The sequence below is a fragment of the Pithys albifrons genome, chromosome 1 (genome assembly GCF_047495875.1).
Source record: "Pithys albifrons albifrons isolate INPA30051 chromosome 1, PitAlb_v1, whole genome shotgun sequence".
Taxonomy (NCBI): Eukaryota; Metazoa; Chordata; class Aves; order Passeriformes; family Thamnophilidae; genus Pithys; species Pithys albifrons.
The window spans coordinates 85,590,935-85,612,355 of record NC_092458.1 but is presented as its reverse complement, the minus strand read 5'-3'; the positions used below and the strand labels follow the sequence as shown (position 1 = coordinate 85,612,355).

The following is a 21,421-nucleotide window of genomic DNA, read 5'->3' as shown; positions in this document are numbered from 1 at the left end:
ATCATTTGGAGTCAGTGACAGAAATGGTAGATGTGCAGTCCCTCCAAGCTGATGGCCTTTGGAATGCCACTTCTGAGCTGGGTCAGGATGGGAGCTTTCTCCTCACACCACGGAAGCCACCTGCAGTCTCTGGTCTGTTTGTGTGGATGGGACTGCGTCGGGCATCCAAAGAGATAAGGCCCATGATGCACCTGCACGAGAATTTAGAAAGAAGAGGATTCAAGATTACGTTGAAAATGGAGCACAGCTGAAGGACTAGAAAGTATTTACTGCCCTTGAGACATACCTGCAGGTAATCTGCAGGCAAATTAAGGTTGCAATAGATTTTAAACTGATCGTTTTTATCCAGGGCAGCTTCTTTCCTTTTCCTCATTTTTTGCAACCACTTGATTCCTACCCCAGATTACGTCCCTCTGTTGACTATTAGTCTGCAGCAGTGCGTGTGTGTGCCAGCTCACAGGATTCGACAAACCAACATGAGTCAGTCCTGATCTGTCTCTGAGTAGCACATTTCAGACCCAGGGCTGCAGTGAGAAGTTTTTGAAGCAGTCCTCAAAAAATGTACTTATTTTGAATGATTTGTGATCTCAGTACAGTGCAAAGGTCTATGGCATGTACCAGTTTGGGATGTAATGGTAAACCACAGCTTTTGGATATTCCCAAATATGACTTTTGATCACTGAAAATTGTTTCTTTTTATTGTTTTTAATAATAAATTTAAGCCAGTCTTTCAGTTTTGTTGGTACAATACTTCATTCAGTAGCACCTAGGAATAAATAACAGTACAAACACCGAGTGTTCAGAGTCACCAAGCAGGGAGCCTGTATTTTGTGCTGAGAGAAAAGAGTCTTATGCACTAAAAGTACATAGAGATGTTTTAAATATTCATACTTAGAAGCATGCAGAGGTGGGTTGTTTTGAACAATCGTAACAATTGTAAAACAAGAAAGTAGAGATCAGGCCTGTAAGCACATCCATGCCCTTCAGGATGAAAAGCACTTATATAAACACTTGATTTTTGGTTTTGGGGGACTTTTAAAAGATGAGCATATTGAATAGTCTTATGGTGTTAAAGGGCTACTCTGGTTCTTCAGTAGACAGAATTATTGAGGTAGCTTCACTTATTAAATAAATAAAGAAAAATACCTTGTAAAAAAGATCAGTAACTGAATTTAGTAAAAGATTTTGTTAAAAATTCAGGTGGAGTAATTCTAAACTTCCACACATGTATTTTGTCCCATGTCTCTATTCTTATGATTCATAACTGCAAGAGACCTTTGGGTGGGGAAGCTTTGTTAAAATATGTTTTAAATACCAAAATATTCCTGAGCTTCCAGATGATGATGGTTCCAAAATGAATTTGCAGGCAGAAACCTTTTCTTATCTGCTAGGAGGAATTTGACTCCTTTCTTTGAGGCCTGTGGATATCCAATCAAGGAGAATCCTTCCCCAGCAGCTGGCTGTTTCTTTTCCCAGCTGGTCAGATGATCCAATGAAGCAATATAACTCCTAAGCAGGTTTTGGCTGATGAAAATGTGATTGTCTGTCATAAGGCCAGTGCTCTGCAATACTTTTAAATGGTGTCTGAATAGTATGGTATCATAAGAAACCTGAGAAGTAGCTCTGTGTTGTACAAGTTATACAAGAGTTTGCTCTTGGCTCCCTCCAAAGTCTGCTTTTTTGTGTTGGAGTCCCACTACTTCCTTTCCTAACAGGAGTCATTTTAACCACAGAAGGGGAAACATTTGCTGTCTTAATACCTATGAAGCAAAGACACCCCTTCCCACTTTTTTCTTTCTCTGTTTCCTTATCTCCAGTAGGTTCTCTGTTCCAGACTTACTCAGGTTTCAGGGATGCAAAATTTGTTAATTAAGATCACGGGGATCCAAGCAGGAATAGGAGAAAAAAAGTAATTTTAAAAATAGAGACATGTCAGGAAATTATAAATCTAGAAATAAATGGAAGAACTCAGGTAAAATTATGTCTACAGCAACAAGAAATGAGAATAATCATTTAAAGAAAAACCTTGATGGACAGCATAGGAAAGGCCTTGATTGGTATTTAGTGTTCTGAAAGGGGTTGCCTTCATGCTCTGCTTTCAGGATTGGTAGCTTTAGGTCATGTCAGAAGCAAAAGAGTGTCTGGCAGAGAACTTACCTCCTTGATCTTCAGCTAGAGTAAATTTGCAGACCTCTAGTGAACCTAAAATCATGGCAACTCAGTCTACCTGCAGATCCAAGGCAGTAGGTGCCGCACCTCACAGGGCTGAATGGCATGACAAGAAAGCGGCACTGGAGTATATTCACAATGGTTTGTTTTGATCTTCTATCTAAATAATCAGACCAGTGGCCTATTCTTAAAATGCTACACTGAACTTCTCCAGTGTTAATATACAGACTATTGCACAAGCCAATTTTTATGGTGCATTTCAGGATCCTGAGACAAGCAATTGCTTATCTTATGGCTGTGCTTTCTTTTTCTAGTGAATGTTACAGAATTCTTGAGCTTGCTGTTAAGGTCACAGATGCACTACAAGGGACTACAGTGACAGAGTCAGACTCTCTGCAACTCCTCCTGATCTCATAGGCCATAGCTGAGCAGATTCATCATCAAAAGAGATGGGAAGTAAGAGATATAAGGATCAATAATTTCTTTTCACTGTACCCAGATAAATATATGTCAAATCTATGAATAATCCAAAGTCAGTGAAGTGACCTCTACTAATAACACTACAAATTGCTCACATGTACATCCAATAACCCAGGAAGATCCCTCAAATCACTGAGCCATCCTGACCCTGATAATCTTTATTCTATACTTTGAAGCCAAATGATGCTACAATTATTTTCTTCTCTTGAAGTCCCACAACTACTCTGCTTTGAAGTTTTGGGGATTCTAAGGTGAGAAAGAGACAATGACTTTATGATTTGATTCCCAGGAATTGAAAACTAACAGTGCATTATTATCTCCTCAACCCCAATGTTTGCAAAATTTCCACAAAGCTAGTTTTAAGTATCCCAGAAAATTGAACTTGCTTCCTTTTCTACAGTAAAGGATGTCCTTTCAAATTTTGTACTTTTAACACTGTTATCTGATGTTTCTTTAGAATCTCTCTTTGCCTTGGGTGTTTTGTGGTGTCTTTAATAAAGGCTTTTTGATTGTTCTATCTGTTTGTACACGGTAAGATAACATATTGTTAACACATCAGTGGTTATATCCAAGGTATTAGAAGTATTTCCTTCATAATACACCAGCAGAGTGTTAAGAACTATGCTAGGCACAAATTTCATTTAGCATTTTCATCATGATCTCATGCTAGTAAGACTTATTGATGCCATAAAAATGCGCATTGTTGGTACAGAGTGTACAAATATTACCTGAAAATAATCAGATGTAATTGAAGATGGTAGTATGAGACATAAGATGAAATTTTAAAGGGAAAAACTGTTTTGAACTCCTTATCAAGAGCTTCTTTTCTAAGGTAAGAGCTTATTGATGGGAAACAGCACCGAGGAAAATATCTGGGCATATTAGTAACTTGAATAACTTACAATACACTGAAACTGAAATAAATCAGGAGATAATGGGGAGGAGGAGTGAAGCAATAGCCTTAATAATGGTTTTGTTAAACAGACTTTGCTTAAACCTTGGAAAATTAAAGCCTGGGAAAGGTTCTGTGATTATCCTCTGTGAACGAAAGTTCCTGCTGAGGAGGCAGGACTTCTTTGGGGTAACTTGGCGATGTGAAGCAGCAGTGTTTGGTTGCTGAAGCTTTGCAAAGCTGTCTCCTCAGGGCCATGAGCTGTGGGAGAAACTTTCTGCATCACAGCTCTCATGTCACAAGTTGCAGCTGCTCCCCATGTGGCACAGCTGCCCAGCAGTCCCGGTGACAACCTGAGCTGCACCAGCATTCAGCCCTGACTGGCCCTCTACACCCTCTGGCACAGGCTTATGGCCCAGGGCTGGCAGATGCTGAGAAAGGGTGGAGGGAGGAGACAGAAATCCTTGTCTCTATACTCTGGAAGCAGGAAGATGCATTTCCTCCACGGAGGGAGTCTTTCTACCCTGCAGATCCTGGTCAGACACCTCCACCCCTGCTTCCCTTCCCTGTCTCTCCTCAGGCACAGCTGCAGGTCTCACAAGCCCCCTCCCTGCTTTCTTCAGCTCCTCCTGTTCCCCAGCAGCCTCTCCCATGGCTCCTGCCAAGTACATCCCACCCAGGCTCCACCACCTCCTCCCCACCTGCCCCATAAGAGCACAGGTGTGTCGCAGCCCTGTAGGGCAGCCTTGGCCACCACGCCCCAGGCAGGGTTGTGGGGCAGCAACATCCAGCTCAAGGGGAAGGCATGCCAGCCCCTTGGCCAAAGGCCCTTGCAGACAACTGACTTCTTGCTTTCTGTGCTCCAAGAGAACTCTGCCTTGTGAACTACTTGCTCCCTTAGCTCTGGGCCCCTCACATCTCTTTGGCAATGTCCCAACTTCTATATAAACCCTTTTCTAGCCAAGGTATTTGTCCCTTTTCCCCAGAGACTCATAGTCCTTGTTGGAAGAGCTGTAAGGATCCAGCTATTTCATTTTAGTTTGGAAGATAAATTTAGTTGTACCTTAGGTCATTGCTTTGAGCTTATAATTTCACACAGCTGGAAATTACTTTATCCAGTGGTCCTAATTTGGAGCAATTGAGCACTGTAAAAAGTCTGAACTAACTGACTTTCTGAGGTGGAAGAAAAGGATCCTGGAATTCCAATTGATCATGTGCAGTGAATTTCTCCTATATTTTCTTGGGCTGAAGAGAGAAAAATATTTTTATTTTATTTGACTTTTCATTTTCTAAAATAGTGAACAGATTTGGACATTCAGGAAATATGTGTTGATGGCTCCATGTAAGTAGAGCTGAGAAGGTTCAGGATATGGGTACCCCTTCTCCATAAGCTCATTAACCCATACATTCCCCCACATTGACCAAGTCAGTACGCTGAAGAACAGCAAAAGCAGTTTCATGCACTGCTGCCAAAGAAAGATGCATTAGATAAAAAGCCCAAATTGTTCTCTGAGAGTGGTGTGGCACTGGATCATGTTGCCAGAGGGACTGTGGGATCTCCATCCCTGAGACTGTCCAAAGTTAACAGTAAAATGGCCTAAACAACTTCATGTAGTTTTGAAGATAGCCCTGGTGTTACCAGTGGGCAGGACTAAACACATCCAGATGTGCAATCTCACCTAAAGTGCTCTAGGATCCATCAAAGGTACCAAATAATAGGACAGCTTCATGTTGTACCCTCACAGTACAGAACCTGTAGATAAGAAATCACCTTACAAAGCAACTGTCTCCCAAAGAAACTGCATTGCTTTGGCACTATGGTTCCTCATCCTCAGGATTTCTTGGCCAAACATCACTCAGATTTCATGGCTGCTTTGAGAGATATGACTGGATGTCATCTGTCTATAATATCAATAGACCTTCTAGAGGCAAAACAGTGCTTAACTCACTCTTACTACAGTAGTCTGATACTGCTGCTGTGTTCTTGCTGGATACCACACTGGCCTTTGGCAGCTGAGCTTAGAATCCAACTTAGTCTGCAAAACTAAGAGCTTCAAACATTTCATTTTTTGTCTGCTAGGGTAGATACTGGCTTATTCCTGTCTCTTCCTCTCAAGTTCATTCCTGGAAAGAAGCCATCTCATTGTGAACCAGGTGACGTGAGACAATATGGGCAGCGTGGAGGACCAGAGTGCGGCAAAGATCAAGCCCTGAGGTTACAGAATGGTAGAAATGTCCCTGCTGTTTAGGACACCCTTACAATGTATTTCATCCCTCACCACTAAAGTCTTCCACCACTCATTCTCCCCAGCATATGTACATTTCCCTCAGATGATCAATCACAATGACACTGAAAGAGTGGCAGGTGACTTGCTGTGAGCAAGAGAAGTGCTGGACCTCTCAGCTGAGTTATTTTCAGGAAAATAGGAAAACAGGAAACCAAAAGCAAGTCAAGATAAGTGATTTATAATTAAGCAGCAGAAAGAAAAAAAACTTGCTCAGGTATGTGGACTGATTGCATATAAAATACAAAATAAGTTTGCATTTACTTGTAACCAGGTGGAGACATAAAGGCTAAAGTCATAGTATTTGTCTTAGACAATATGTGAGATAAACAATGAGGAAGTAGCATGAACTAAACAGCTGAAGAGAGGTTTGGGGATCTCTTGGATAACAAGAACCTTGCAAGGCCAGCAGTACCTGAGTTACTACTAATACCTAACGCAAGATGGATTAGGAAATGGTTTCTTAAATATAAAATTTTAAAAGACAGAACAAATGTTATTTCAGTGTCAGAACTTCTTTAAATGACATTTCTCTCTTTTATTTTCCCCAAACAACATTGTATGGTCCTCATCTGTGGTCTAGTAAGATAAGGTAAAAGGAAGCAAAATTTAAAGGATTAAAAAAAAGGAGTAAAGAGGGAAACATCATGAGAGACAGCAGGAGTGCAAAGAAACATAAAGAAGTGGAGAAATGTTGTAAGGGAACATGAAAGAATCTGAGGTTGGATAAAACAGAAAAAGAGAAAGAGTAGGGGCATAATTATCTGCTTTGCCAAAAAAAAAAAAAAAAAAAAAAGAGAGAACAGATATCCTTGGAGGAAATTTTTATAGAAAAGACCTTAAAAAAATAGTACTGTCATGAAAAGCACATACATTTCACTTTTGGGCTCAACAAGGATCATCATTTATTAAAGAAAGTCAGGTGAATCCTATAAGGAATATATAAGCTGTCAGAACTAGACATAGAGAAAGCAGTATGGGCAGTGCACAGACATAACTAATAAATCTGAGCAGGGGAAATATCAACATTGACAGCTTTACATGTCTGCTGCCCAACTGATGTCAGTATTACCTGCTTGATCTCACATCTCTCAGCAAGAGAAAAGGAAGGTAAGCCAGCACATGCCAGTGCTTGCCAAGGCAGTAGGGAATTTTTTTAAGAGGGTGAATGCACTGTTACTGTGGTAGACCCTGCACCACCACCACCACTCGTCTTCCATGTGATCCTGTGAGCTACATGTTGGCACCTGCACTGGTCTTGTCTTCTCTTGCTTAATGCCATCTATGGACACAATGAATGTCTTCTTTAATAGGTGCACCAGAAGAAATATTCACGCCCATACGGTATAAACATTTTTATCAGATGTTTTCTGAAAACAGGATGCAGTACTGTTTCTTTCCCACTCTTACTTCTCTCTCTCCCTAGTAATGCCTGGCATTTTCTTTCCATCTCTTGCTGATGATGCCATCAGTGGATATAGTGTTTGACAACAGCATAAAGGAAACCAACCCCCCTTCTACCTGGGCTGTAATCCGAGCAGGTAGGACAAAACCAGCAGGATACATCATCTTCTTCCCCACAGCAAGATTCCCATTGGGAAATTTCTAAGACTTGCGGAGTGGGACTGAGGTAGTGAGGAGAAATGGCGGTGCTTTCTTCTGCAAAAAGAAGCAGTGTGCAGGGGAATGAGGTATATTGCCAGGCTGTCCTAATGATGGCCAGGCTCTAAGGATGTTTTTCCAGCTGAAGACAACATCTCAAAGGCTGGGCATCATGAGTTTTCTTAACAAAAAGCAGAAGCTAGCTCAAGTTTGAACCATAACAAATTTTTTTTGCTGCAGTCAGGATACATACACTCCATGATGTATGTATTCTCAGAAGTGAATGTCACTGTGGCTCCTTCCCTCAGACCTGAGCTCCTTTTAAGAGGAAAAATTAATGTGCCAAGGAGTTGCGAGCATCCATGTCTTGTTCTGATGGTCAGTTGGTATGTGGCCAGGATGTCCACCTGAAAAGGACTGCAGGTGTTAACTTGAAGTAAGTTAATCTGATAAATATTTTGGCCTTTCCACCCAATCTCCTGGTTCAGTATGTAGGATTGTCCTTGTGAAGCTTTCTGAAATTCCTGTACCTGACTGTGTATCTTCACCTCTGCCCCTTGCTATGACATCTGCTGCCTCCTGAATCAAGACAGATTTGAGATAAAGACTGATTCTCACATGTTGGAAAAAGGTACCCCTTTCAGACAAATCTGTATCACAGAAGGGATCAGGAATCTCCCTTCAGCAATTCTGCAGGCAAACCCAGCATCAACTCCCTAAATCCCTCTCTTGCCATGACATCTCAAGAAAAACTCTATGTCCCAAATCTGAGCCTGGAAACTGTTTCTAGCAAGAAACATTTTCTTGCAAACCAGTCTCATCGTGTGAGTTTGCTCTGTCCCATACCACCTTCCAGGAGCCAGAATTGCAGCTGCCACTAAAACTTCTTATAAAACACTGGCTACTCTGTGTGTCTTATCTGTCCCTTTTTCTTCCTCAAACCCATGCTGTTGTAATTTCCAGAAATGACTTGGGGAAATAAAAAAGAGAAGTCCATTGCAATGTTTGTGTTTGCTGTCATGTTGAACAAGACAAAAAAGTTTTCTCCATTGTGAAAGTATCACAGCAACTTTAAAAAGTAGGAGGCCAAGACCTTGCAACAGCCAAACTTTTGCGGGCTAAACCAGAAACGTGGAAAATACACTAGTTCAGGTAGGAAAAACACAAATTTGTATTCAGATTTTGATGGGGAAAAAATGACCCATAATGGGTTTTTCAGGATATATTTTCACTCCCAAATTGGAAACTACTAACTCTTCAAAGAGGGTGGATATCATTGATTAAAGGGGAGGAACATACAGACAGAGGTTTGGAAAATTTGAGAGAAGCAGAGCACTTGATCAAGACTTCTGAGAGTCTGATTTGCAGTGATGCCTCTGATATGGGTCTTCTGCCCTTTTTCACATTAGAAATCCTGACTTGGGGGACTCTGGCTTTTATACTTTTGTTGATATTTAGTTGCCTTCTCTGCCCTTCATTGCCATGCTCCATCCTGCCACACATCTCAACAGAATATCCAAAATCTATCTCCTTTCTGTTACATCCTGGGCAAGGGATGGCATTGAATACTATACAGCCTGCTTTGTTGCTTTCACATGTGATTCTCCAGAAGTGTCCAGAGCTGTTCTCACAAGCTCTGCAGATGAACACTTGGTTATGCTCCTGGCCAGTCCAGCTCACTCACAGCAGTATTCTCATCTACAGGTGCCAAACACACTAAAAAGTTAAAACCTCCATACAGGGAGGCTGGGCTGTGGAAATCTGGTACATGTCATTCAGAGGACATCCTCATTCAAAGCGCAGAATTAACATTTATTAATATGCTTTCTAGTGTATCAACACAGAATACATTGAAGGAAGAAGGGAACATTACAGATAAGCTATGAGTGATTTTTCCCTTCAGAGGAGAGAAAAGAACACTCCACTGAATCCTCCTCTTTCAAATTCTGCTCCAGCGATTTGAAGAACCAGTATCCTTTCATGAAACAGAGATGGCTTTTTCCACATCATTGAGATATTGACCGAACAAGGAGTCAAGGGAAGTGTTGCAGAATCAGGACCCTCATCTATGAAGAAGGAGAGTCTAAAGGGGCCTTGATATCAGACTGAGCTATTTCATCCAGGACTGATCTTCAGGTGGAAAGAGATGCAGAAGTACAGCCTGGCGAATTAAGTCCTTCAGATCTAGGATTTTATGGCAGGCTTGCTCATACTATACTCCAAGATAAAGTATTCGTGTGAGTTCAGGCCCTGTTTTCGTCAGCTTTCCTGAGCTGGCCTTTCTCAAGGATACTCACTCAGATCCTTCATCCAAAGTGGAGCTTCCTTCTTCAAACAAATTTGACTGCCAGTTCACAAATGCGATAGCAACTTGTGAAGCAAAGAACATTATTCCAGTTACTGTAAGTGTTGGAGTCTCTGTTTCCCTTAACATGAATTGCAGCACATCTCTCTGCAAAGAGTAAATTGGGTTCTCCAGGTTTCCAGAACCTGAAAAAGAAAGTTCTTCTATTGAAAATACATTACCATGCATGACAGTGGAAGTGAAGTCACCTCAAACAGTTGTGGAAGAGAAAGGAAAGGTTATTGTGATAGAAATCAGGAGCCACAGTTTTGCCTAGAAAATCAAATTTTCTGACTTACAGGGCAGTTGGAGACAGAAATCCCCATCTGATACATACCTACCTTACAGAGTGTATTGGTAACTTGGACAGAGGGGGAGTGAATTACAGGACCTTTCCCACTCCACCAGGATACTCACGTGGGTATCTTCTCATATGGAGTCTGATCCACCCACTGCCATTGCCCGTTTCTGTAAGAAGCTAAGCCTATATAGTATTTTGTTTCATAGGCGTTTGTAACTTTTTCTTTGGCCAAATTGAAGAGGAACTCCTGGAAAAAAATACAAGGTCCATGAGATGCAGGACTGAGCAGAGGGAGGCATCAGGAGTCCCTGTGGGGTGAGCTGGTGGCAGAGGGGCCTCAGCGTGGCAGGGGTGCAAATAGAACACTCCCTGTCCCCTGCAGGACAAGAGAGGGCTCTGAGCTCCTTCCAGGGCCCAGCACTGTGTCTGTGGCTGCTCTGCCTCTCTCTCAGCCCTCTGCACATACCTGTTCTTCCCTGCCGTTGATCACGACCAGATGGGAGCCCATCCTGGTGCAGTTCTGCTCACTCACATGCCAGGGCATCTTATCAAGGGACATGTAATAGCAGCTGTTTTGAAACCTTTTCCAGCCCTTCGGGCAGCACATCCAGCCTTCCACTGTGGGGAAAAAAAATCCTGCTTTTGAACAAGGTGTGCTGTCCTTCATCTCTGTGAGTTCAGCATAGGGTCCCAGGTGTCTGAGGAGGGGTTTGAACCACACCTTTAGTCTGGACAGAGATCAGTGCTCTCTTCTGCACTCCCCAAGTGAAGATGTCTACAACCTGACAGGCTTCTGTCACAAGGCCCCTGCCTGAAGGGCCTTTCCCTTTCCCTATCTGTTCTGCCACATCCATGCAACCTCTCTCTGGCAAGAGATGTGGCTTTTGCCTTATCCTTCCTGAGGAAGCAAGATGGGAAGTGGTTGTCTTATGCTCCTATAGAAATCTTTCCATCAGAGAAGTATTCTCCCAGCTCTCAACTCATGCAAACTGACAGACATATACAGTAAAGTGCTCTGACAACCTTGCTGAAAGCACAGTCAGTTCCTTATGCATCCATGTTATCCTAGAGATCTGCCTTTTAGCCAGAAAGTCACATGATGGATTAAAAAGCCATGAGTCTACATGAGAATGGATTTCTGATCTGAGTTTGGGAATTTCCACTGTAGGCATTCTAGCACTAGAAATTGCCATCACTTCATGTGTGATTGCAACCCAGCTCTCCAGTTACTCTGAACTACTTAACAACATCTTCCAACCTCTGTCCCTCCCACTGTCTATGACACCTGTGTGAACAGGCACTGAGCCAGCATGGAGGATGGAGTATCATCGAAACAACCTGTACAAAAGGATGAACCACTTTTATCTAGATTAGGGAAGCAGACCAGCAGCTGGGGAATTGTGGGAGCAGAAGAGTAGAAAGGTTGGTCAAATGCAGGTATGCAACAACCCACCCTCTTCCACAGCCTCAGAACATGTTTTCATGGCATCCTATAGTAAAATTGTGCAGTACAGCATCTTTATGCCTCAAGTCCCCAGCTTCCTGCCTTAAAACAATCCAGTTTTAACTGACAATGACAATCCCAACCTCAAAGGCTGAGTGACACCAAACTATATGCTGATGAAGTTCTTTGTGTTGCTTATGAGACTCTCAACATCACTCACTTTTGTTTGCCGAAATGTTGGGAACACAGTGCCATTCAGTAGAGTTCTGGAGCAGAGTCTTGTACTGGCCATGGCTTCCATGAAGTAAAACAACTGGGAAGAGAGGAACAAGAAGGTAAGTGCTACTCTCATCCTTTCCTCCTCCTTCATAGGCAACCTTTCTCATCCTCCACCTTCTGGCTTAGAGACCCCACAGAGACTCTGTTGTGTGACCAAGCTCTGAAATCTGTATTGAGGAAGGAGGTGAGAAACAGCAGGCCATTTCTCCCATTACCAGTCACTCCCACCCTTGGATGAGCTTCTCTCACCTCTGCAGGCTGAGAGACTCATTATCCCAGCTGACAAATCCAGCTTGGACATTTTTTGAAAATGGGGCCAGGAAAGGGACAAGAAAAGCTAAAAAAGGTGGAAAGGGCTGTTTGGATGAATGGCATTTTTCCATTGGCAGAGAGACTAAGATATTGTTTTCCATTTGACAAAAGGTTTAATGTGAGGGGAATAAAGAGACCCTGGAACCCACCAAGGGAGACGGTCACAAGGAGAGTTTTGATGACAAGGGCAGAAATAAGAAAAAGCCAGGGGTTCAGCCAGGAACAGCTTCTCTCTTCTGCTGAGGCTGAAAAACACAAAACAAGAGTGGGAATCCTCCAGCCCAGAGTGAGGACCAGCACAACTCAGGTGACCCCACACCCCAACACTTGGCTGGTACCCTTCTTGCACGGACTGGGGAGCCCCACAGGTGCTGTAAGCAGATCCTGGTACTTCTCAGTAGGAGTAGGTCACACCCAGAGACCAGGGTAACGCAGGGGCTGCCCTGAAGCTGCTTTTATGTTTCACTAGTTATCACAAGACCTGCTGGTACTCTCCAAAAACTGCACTCCTGCTTTATACTGTCAGACTTCTTTCCTCCTCAGGACATCTTCCTTGTTTCCCTCCATGATCCCTGTCTTTCAATGAATGCTCTTTCAGTACCTCTCTCCTCTTCACCTCCCTTTAGAGATGCTTTCTCTCAGTTACCTTTACTGTGTCTCTATATCACGACCTTCTTCATGCAATTGCAAAACATCACCCAGTGGAGTAACTGTCCAGCTCAGTGTTTGCACAGCCAGGCACACAGAAGTGATGGTTTCCACAGGGACAACAGGCATTTAGAAGCTCTTGGGTGAGCCCTCGCCTGGTTCTCCTTAGAGACACCAGAGATGGGAACAGTGACTCATGTTCAGATTGATGCATACAGTTTTACCAGGGTAATGATAGTAGGACAGCACTCATATTATACAGAAAAACCACTGAAGGGAATGGCAGACCATAGCCTCCGTGGATTTTCATTGTCTCCAGGAAAAACCTCATTCTCCCAGCCCTGGAACTTCCCAATGCCCTTATCTGTTGCACTGCTCTTGTCCTAAGCCCCTTGTCCTGGTATGGGTACAGCCACCATACCAGGCCCATTGTCCATCCCTGACCTCTATTTTTCCCCACATCTTCTTTCTTCTACAGGACAGAAAGGAAGGGGGGTGGGGGGGGTGGGGGTGGTTACCTGCAGTTCCAGGACTGACTCTCCATTGGCAATTCATTATCCCCACCACTGTATCACTCTTCTCCAAGACTCCACGTTACCAAAGTGGCCACAAATGAAGTCTTCCTCCTACACAGGGCAGGTCACACACTGGTGAGGAATCTTCACAGTCTCCAATCTGGTGCGCAGGAAAAGCCATATCCTGGGTATTCCCCACAGCACATGGCAATTGAGGAATTTTCATCATTTCTCTGCAAGGTGATTTCACAAATTGTTCATTGCAACACAGAAACTCACAGAGGCAAAAGAAAACAGATTAAGAGTATCATCATTCCAGCTCAAACAACCTCCATTTGAAAATACTCAAGCAGTTTCACAGGACATGGTAGTGGCCTTCCCTCTTTGGTCATTGCTCTTTCCCCAATCAGTGAGTATGTGTGTGAAAATACATATATTAGTCTGTATATTTGGTGTTTGCTTGCAAAAGACTAAATCTGCTGCAAAGGAGAGTAAAATAAATGGCAAGAAATCATATCTGTGACTCAGTCTGGGCAGTGCCCATATGAAGTCTGAGCCCAGTAACCCAGAGCACAACAAAGAACTTGCCAACATTATTTTTAACTCACTGCTCAGGGAAGAGGATGGAGCTCTGAGCAGAGGGGCTGCATATGACCTCTTATTGTGAAGCTGGAGGTCAGAAAGGATCACTAGACAGTGCCAGAGACCCTGTGCATTACAGAGCATGCAGGGTTACTTGGTCAAGACTACAAAAGGCACAGCCATACATCGTTGTTCTAACACTGCTCAAGGCAACTTGAAAATCATGCACAATAGTGTCATAGGGATACACCTGAGGATAAAGAATCTCCACTGAATCTCATTGCAACCCTAATGAACTGAGGCGGGTACACAGCCTTTGCTCTCCCTTGTCTCACTAGCTGGTTTCTCTGTGTGAAGAGGCATGGCTGGGTGCAGTGAGGAGTGAATGGGACAGCTCGTAACAATTGCAGAGGGATGTGGGCTGAAGCGTCAAAGATCAGGGCACAGAATTGGTTACAAGTGAGGACAATCTTAATCTGTGTGTAGAAGATATACTCTGGGTATGCCTTTTGTGCCCAACAGGCTGCAGGCAGAGTTAAACCCTGAATTTCTAAACACTTTTACGCAATTAAGGGCCAAAAGTTCTAACCCTTCCAAACACATTCACATATCTCCTTGTGCAATTTCCAGTCTCTGACCACAAGCACCAGAGGAAGTGCAGGTCCACATCCTCTTTTCTCAAAGCACGGTTGCACTAGTCTCACACACTCCCTGCTGGAGATGTAGGGTTTGTGTGCCTGCACAGCACTTCCTACAGCCCACTGACCCAGAGGCCAGGGAAACAGCACAGGGTCACACAGGCACACTGAAGGTGTGGGTCTGTACCTGTCGCAGCACTGACAGCCATGAGGGCAGGTCACCCACGGCATCCATGATCAGGGTGCTCTGCCAGCAGTGGCACATCAGTTGCGCTCCCCGTGGAATGCTGGCCCTAAGAAAGCTTAGGCAGATGATGTCCCTTAGGGCAAACAGAAGTGAGGACACATGGACCAGGATATGGGAAGGGATGGAGAAAAAGTGAGATCCACCATACATGGTGGCATATGGTCTGCACCTGGCCAGGAAGGCTGTTCAAATGGCAATGAACTTCTGGAAGGGACTTGATGGGCATGAGCAGCCCTGCCCCTTCCCGCCTCTTCTGCAGCATGACATGGCCTGGGCAGGCATGCCCTTACAAGGGCACCCCAGAGGATTTGGCCTTCCAGCAGTGCTGCTGCATCAGGTGAGCCTGGCATCAGCTGGGAGTTGGGAAGAGGACTTCTTCCTCCAGGTGGCACTCAAGGCCCAGAGTGCATGGCTTCTGCCATGGGGACAAGTCCACAGGGAGGGTCACAAAGATGAAGGCAAAGGGAGTGGAGTCAGAAGGCTGTAACACCTTGGCTTTGAAGACAGACGGAGAGAGTTGGGTTTGTTCAGTCTGGAGAAGAGAAGACTCCAAGGTGACCTTCGAGCAGCCTTCCAGTACGTAAAGGAGGTTTCCAGGAAGGCTGGAGAGGGACTTTTGACAGGAGCATGTAGTGATGGGTTTTAAAATGGGAGAGGGTAGGTTTAGATTAGAGATCAGGAAGAAATTCTCTCCTGTCTGTTTGGTGAGGCACTGGCACAGGTTGCCCGGAGGAGCTGTGGATGCCCAACCCCTGGAATTGTTCAAGGCCAAGCTGGATGGGACTTTGAGTAACATGTTGCAGTGGCAGGTGTCCCAGCTCAAGACTTAGGGCTTCAAACTAAATGATCTTTAAAGGTCCCTTCCAGCCCAAACCTTTCCGTGATTCAAAGGATGTCCCAGTTAGAGCATCTGGGACCAGCTTATCACTTTATGAATGTAACGAAAACTGTATTCTATACTCTCGAAGTCATGTCTTATGAATTATTAATAATGGATCATGTGCAGCAGCTGCTCTGGGCACACCTGACCCCTCAGGCTACAAGCTTAGTGTTATAGAAACCTGTGAGATCTGGAAGTGTTCCTGTCTTCACATCAGTGTCTCAGCTATAATAACTCCCCTCCGGGAAGGAATCAGCACCTTCACACCCAACCTGAGGAGTCATGTCTGCTAATGAGCCATCAAATACTCCAAAAATATCCTATGACTCACAGAGTTAGATCACCCCATTGTGAAACTCCCTGCCCTTGGGGAAGGTAGTGGGCATTTCCATCTGAGCATATCTAATCTTGTGGTCTGGGGACTTCTGATACCACCGGTCAGATCCAGAGGAGGACCAGAAACCTGACAGGACTGAGACCGCCACTCTTGACCAGACAGCGACCATCATCCTCACCAACAGGTTCTTCTTTCCTTTCACTTTGCACTCAGCAGGTCCACGTGGTGCTCAGCACAGTGGTTGAGAAACACCATTCTATTCATGCCCCAGGGGGCTGGGTTATACATCTGGGTTTTGTGGGTTAAAACAATTTTTTTCTCTGTATCATTGTACTTATTGTAATCTTTTTATTAAATTGTAACTGTGACTTGTATTGTGTTTTTGAGCAGGATTCATTTCTCCTGCCAGTTTACCTTTCAACCAGCACAACAGATGGTTTAGAGATGGAAAGAGAGAGATCTACACACACAGCATGGAGACTTTTTTCATTGGTCTAATATTGTATTTTCTCTTGTATAAGGATTCAGAATTTGTTCAGCAAAAACAATGCACACAGAGGACACTCTGTGTGTGACTCACAGGAAAGCAGATATCCATGATCAAGGAGTCTAAGCAATGTACAGCTCTGGACATCTGTCTTCCATTCCTGTGTCTTCTTCCTGGAGAACTCCATCTCTTTGCAGCCAGTGGCCACTGGACCCACTCAGAGAGAAGAGGACACAAGAACACAGGACCTGCTTTGAGGACCCTGAGCCTTCATGTGTTCCCTGAGCCACTCTGTGCACTGGGCTTGCTGCACAAAGGGTCATATCACTTCCACTCACCTTGTCCCACCCAGCACAGTGAGGATGCAGGCTTCAGAGCTCCCCACCCATCCCAGCACAGCACTGCACTATTCCCAGCCCACTGCTCATCTCTCAGTTTTACTTCTGATGAGCGTGTTTCCATCACAACGTTACTGCTGCAGCTTCACAAATATGATTATGTTTCTCGCATTTGATGTCATTCCAGTTTTTGAGGTTTTTTTCAGGTGCATGTATTACAACGCAGGGCTCGTTCGTGTCATAACTTGGTTCAGTTTCTCACCAGAATCTGAGACAGAGACAGACATGTTATTCTCCAGCTTTCACTGTAAAGCACAGCCGGAAAAAGACACAGAGGGATGCAAGACTTCAAGGAGAGAGAGAGAGAAAAATTCCCAATGCTGATTCAGGGACAGAACCAGTACCTTTCCTCCCAATCTGGTATCCCACTAGCACCAGTGTTGCATGGAGAGTTGCCATCTTCCTACAGACTTCCAACACAACAAGACCCTGCTCCATCCTGCTAGTGAGAAATGGTCACCACCACTAACCCCTTGGACTTCACACCCATCAGAGTCACATGTCTGCCTCCAAGGCAAGTTTGGGACACCTCCCTCTCATGCACCAAGAGGAACCCTCACATCTCTCCTTCTTCTTGCACTGCCAGGAGCCACAGCAAACACTGCTCATCCAAGGATACTCACGCTGCTGACGCATTATAGGGAGTCTTGTCCACCCACTGCCACTGGTCCACACTACTTGCTCTCAGACCAATGTAGAAATTCTCATATTTTGAGGTTTTTCTTATCTGGTCAGAGAGGAAAACCTGGAAATGAAGGAGAATGTGATGTCCATAAGCTGCAGGACTGAGCAGAGGGAGGCATGAGGAGTCCCTGTGGGGTGAGACTGATGGCAGAGGGGACTCCGTGCTGTAGGAGAGAAGAAAGGACATTCCCTGTCCCCTGCAGGACAAGGAGGGGCTCTGAGTTCCCTCCAGGGCCCAGCACTGTGTCTGTGGCTGCTCTGCCTCTCTCTCAACCTTGTGCATATACCTGCTCTTCCCTGCTGTTAATCACTGCCAGGTAGGAACCCATCCCAGTGCAGTTCTGCTCACTCTCAACCCAGGACATCTTATCAGGGGACAGAAAATAGCAGCTTTTTTGAAACCTTTTCCAGCCCTTTGGGCAGCACATCCAACCTCGGCCTGTGTGGGAAGACACCACAGAAAGGAATTACAAGAGAAATGGTGATGGTAAAGGTCCAGGTTCTCCCGGGGCAGTGCTCATGTTCCCCTTAGTCACTTTTCCTGACAGAAAGAGCTTCAAAATATAAGGAGAGTGCGGATATTACTTTCCATTGTTTTGAGGATCACCAGTGAGGTTTGTGTACACAAAGCCATGGTGATCTACTTGCAAGGTGATCTCAGGTCATGACTAACTTATTTTGGTGATCTGGTTTGATTTCTCCTTGGACACTCTCCTTGAGGCCTTTAGCCTCAGGATGCAGGGGATATTGCTTCTCTCCCTGACTGCAGCTGCACTTTGATTATTTCTCCTTTGTCAATCTCCCCAGTGCCACTGTATGCTGTCCCCTTGGTTTGGTCAGAGTTCACAGCCACGCTGCCCTCCAGGACATCATTACCGTGGGCCTCTCCTCCCCCTAGGCTCATAGCAGGAAACCCCCATTCTGCCCCTTCCCTCCTCCAGAGTCTACGTTTCCAGCGTCTGTTCCTGCTGCCACTTGATATCAGGGCAAACCCCACCATTCCTTGCCCCCATCCCAAAGAACTCCTGTAGCCCTGCCCGCCCTACTGACCTTTGCCTTGTGACATGGCTGAGTCACACTGCCACTCTGTGAATTTCTCCTGCAGGGCTGTGGGCTGGTCATTGCTGCAGGACAAGAGAACCACTGGAAAGGGAGAGAAGAGGTGGCAGCATTACCCCTTCTTGCTGCCTCCTCACACAGCATCTTCACTCTCGTTCCTCCCTTTCCCCACCAGAATTGTGCCATTCATCACCTCCCCTGGCCCAAACAAGTGGCAGGGCTTCCTTCCTAGCCAGAAAGAGACAATCTTCCAAGTCACACAGCACAAGGACCACTGGAAGGACATCACACTGAGGACATGTCAGGCAGGGCAGGATTGATTGCAGCCAACCACAGCCACTCTACCATGGACATACCTGCAGCCAAGCTACCCCTTTAAACCTCTGTACAATCAGTCAAGAAAAAGCAGCACTTTAGTGTCAAATTTTGTTACTTCCTAAAGTAGACATCAACAGGAATTTGGAGGGGTAGCACATCAGATGGTCCTGTTTCTTCAGCAACAGACAGTGCAGGTGAGGGCGATCACATACAGCTAGAGCTGCTGAAACCAGGATGGAGGCTAAATCCTTACAATTCCTAGCTCCCAGTTTCTAGGGAATAATGCAGTATTGGTGAATGGTCACATCCACAACCTGAAGGACTTCTTCCTGACTCAGGCACTCAGAGGTATTGACTGGAAACTGATCAGGATTTAGTAAGCAATACAGATGTCTATTTTAATCAATCATTTCATTTAGACCTATCTTTACTAGTGCAGAGAGCAGAGTAATCATAGCGGCCTCAGTCCCTGATTAATGAATTCCTCTATTGGAAGAAGGCTCAGAGGAGATGGGCAAGGACAATAAGTGAGTGCCAGCCCTTTTGCAAATAAAGGTGACCTTATCACTACACAAAGGGGACAAAAAGGTAGATGGCCTTTGTTTTAGTTCCCCTGACTGAATTGACCTGCAGAATTTATTCCTCTAAAGATCACTAAGTTAGCCTTGCAACCTGTGTTTGGTGAGAGACACAATTTCTGTCTTACCCCTTCTGAGGAAGCAAGATAGGAAGGAGTTGTCTTGCAATCCTCCAGAAACACATCTATCAGAGTGGTGTTGGCCAAGCTCTCAACTCATGTGGACTGACAGATATACAGTAAACTGCCCTAACACCCTTGGATCCACTATGAACAGTTCCTTATGCAGCCAAGTTATCCATGGGGTGTGGCTCATAACCAGAAAGTCAAACAATGAAGTGAAAAGCAGAAAGATATCTTCTCACAAAGCATGAGGCTGTGTGAGAACAGATCTCTGGCTTGAGTTTGAAAAGTGCCATTTTGGCTAAGGAGATTTGTGTGCTGGCAGAGAGACTAGGATTTTTTCTTTTCTCATCTGAGAAAAGGCAGAGAAATGATCCCTGCATACTGGGGGAAGAGACCTTTAACCCACCAAGGGTGATGGTCACAAAGGCAGTTTTGATGACAAGGGCAGAAATAAGAAAAAGCCAGGGGTTCAGCCAGGAACAGCTTCTCTCTTCTGCTGGGGCTGAAAAACACAAAGAAAGAGTGGGAATCCTCCAGCCCACAGTGAGGACCAGCATAACCCAGATGGTTCTGTACCCCAACACTTGGCTGGTACCCTTGTTGAATGGACTGGGGAGTCCCACAGGTGCTGTAAGCAGGTCCTGTTGCTTGTCAGTAGGAGTGGGTCACACCCACAGACCACAGTAACACAGGGGCTGCCCTGAAGCTGCTTTTTTGTTTCACTCCTCCTTTGTATGATCACACCTCCTTTCTCCTCAACACATCTTCCTTGTTTCCCCCCATGATCCCTGTCATTCAATGAATGCTCTTTCAGTACCTCTCTCCTCTTCACCTCCCTTTAGAGATCCTTTCTCTCAGCTACCTTTACTGTATCTCTATAGCATGACCTTCTTCATGCAATTGCATAACATTACCCAATGGAGTGACTGTCCAGCTCAGTATTTGCACAGCCAGGCACACAAAAGTGATGGTTTCCACAGCGACAACAGGCATTTAGAAGCTCTTGAATGACCCCTCGCCTGGTTCTCCTTAGAGACACCAGAGATGAGAGCAGTGACTCGTGTTCAGATTGATGCATATAGTTTTACCAGGGTAATGGTAGTAGGATACCACTCTTCAGTCTCATTGTTTACCCTGAAAAGGATGGCAGACCATAGCCTCTGTGGATTTTCATTCCCCCTGGCTCCAGGAAAAACCTCATTCTCCCAGCCCTGGAACTTCCCAATTCCCTCATCTGTTGCACTGCTCTTGTCCTAAACCCCTTGTCTTGGTATGGGGACAGCCACCTTATCGTGCCCATTATCCATCCCTGGCCTCTATTTTCACCTCTTCCTTCTGCAGTGGGACAGAAAGGAAGGGGGGGGGAGGGGGGATGTGTTGCCTATAGTTCCAGGACTGACTCTTCCCTAGTAGTTCATTATCCCCACCAGTATGAAAAGATTTCACTCTTCTCCAAGAGTCCACGTTGCCAGTGTGGCCACAAATGCAGTCTTCCTCCTACATAGGGCAACGCCCACACTGGTGACGAGACTTCACAGTCTCCAATCTGGTGTGCAGGAAAAGCCATATCCTGGGTGTTTCCCACAGTACGTGGAGATTGGGGCACTTTCATCATTTCCATGCAAGGACTTTTCACAAAATATTCGTTGAAAGACAGAGACTCAGATAGGCAAAAGAAAACAGGTGAAGAGTAGCATTGTTCCAGCTCAATCTCCCCTTACACATACTGAAGCAGTTTCACAGGACGTAGTAGTGGCCTTCCCTCTTTGGTACTTGCTCTTTCCTGCTGTGGGAGTATGTGGGTGAAAGTACACACG

At 44.9% G+C, this 21,421-nt stretch overlaps 2 protein-coding genes across 2 annotated transcripts; both read right to left on the bottom strand.

Moving 5' to 3' along the window:
• Window positions 1–165: 165 nt before the first annotated feature.
• LOC139679790 (C-type lectin domain family 6 member A-like) lies at window positions 166–13,311 on the bottom strand. The gene is made up of 7 exons (XM_071571840.1): window positions 13,275–13,311; window positions 12,258–12,353; window positions 11,738–11,830; window positions 10,540–10,691; window positions 10,190–10,320; window positions 9,726–9,918; window positions 166–191 (listed from the first exon to the last, which is right to left on the bottom strand). Exons 1-6 carry the CDS (start codon window positions 13,309–13,311, stop codon window positions 9,759–9,761), a joined length of 669 nt encoding a protein of 222 aa, XP_071427941.1. The 3' UTR covers window positions 166–191; window positions 9,726–9,758.
• A 3,139-nt stretch (window positions 13,312–16,450) lies between these two features.
• On the bottom strand, window positions 16,451–21,022 carry LOC139672957 (C-type lectin domain family 4 member E-like). The gene is given in 6 exon segments (XM_071557766.1): window positions 16,451–17,048; window positions 17,464–17,585; window positions 17,812–17,963; window positions 18,575–18,667; window positions 20,011–20,100; window positions 20,986–21,022. Coding segments are annotated over 6 exon segments (639 nt in total). The 3' UTR covers window positions 16,451–16,903.
• Between the last annotated feature and the right edge of the window lie 399 nt (window positions 21,023–21,421).

What these genes read in the sequence shown, in the direction of transcription:
- LOC139679790 (XM_071571840.1), bottom strand. Translation starts at nt 13,311, where the DNA reads ATGAATTGCCAATGGAGAGTCAGTCCTGGAACTGCAG. An exon ending in CCTTGTGACCGTCTCCCTTG is followed by an intron (nt 11,831 to 12,257) that starts GTGGGTTCCAGG and finishes CTCTCTTCCCAG; the next exon opens with TTGTTTTACTTCATGGAAGC. An exon ending in CCATATGAGAAGATACCCAC is followed by an intron (nt 9,919 to 10,189) that starts GTGAGTATCCTG and finishes TTTCTTTTTCAG; the next exon opens with GTTCTGGAAACCTGGAGAAC.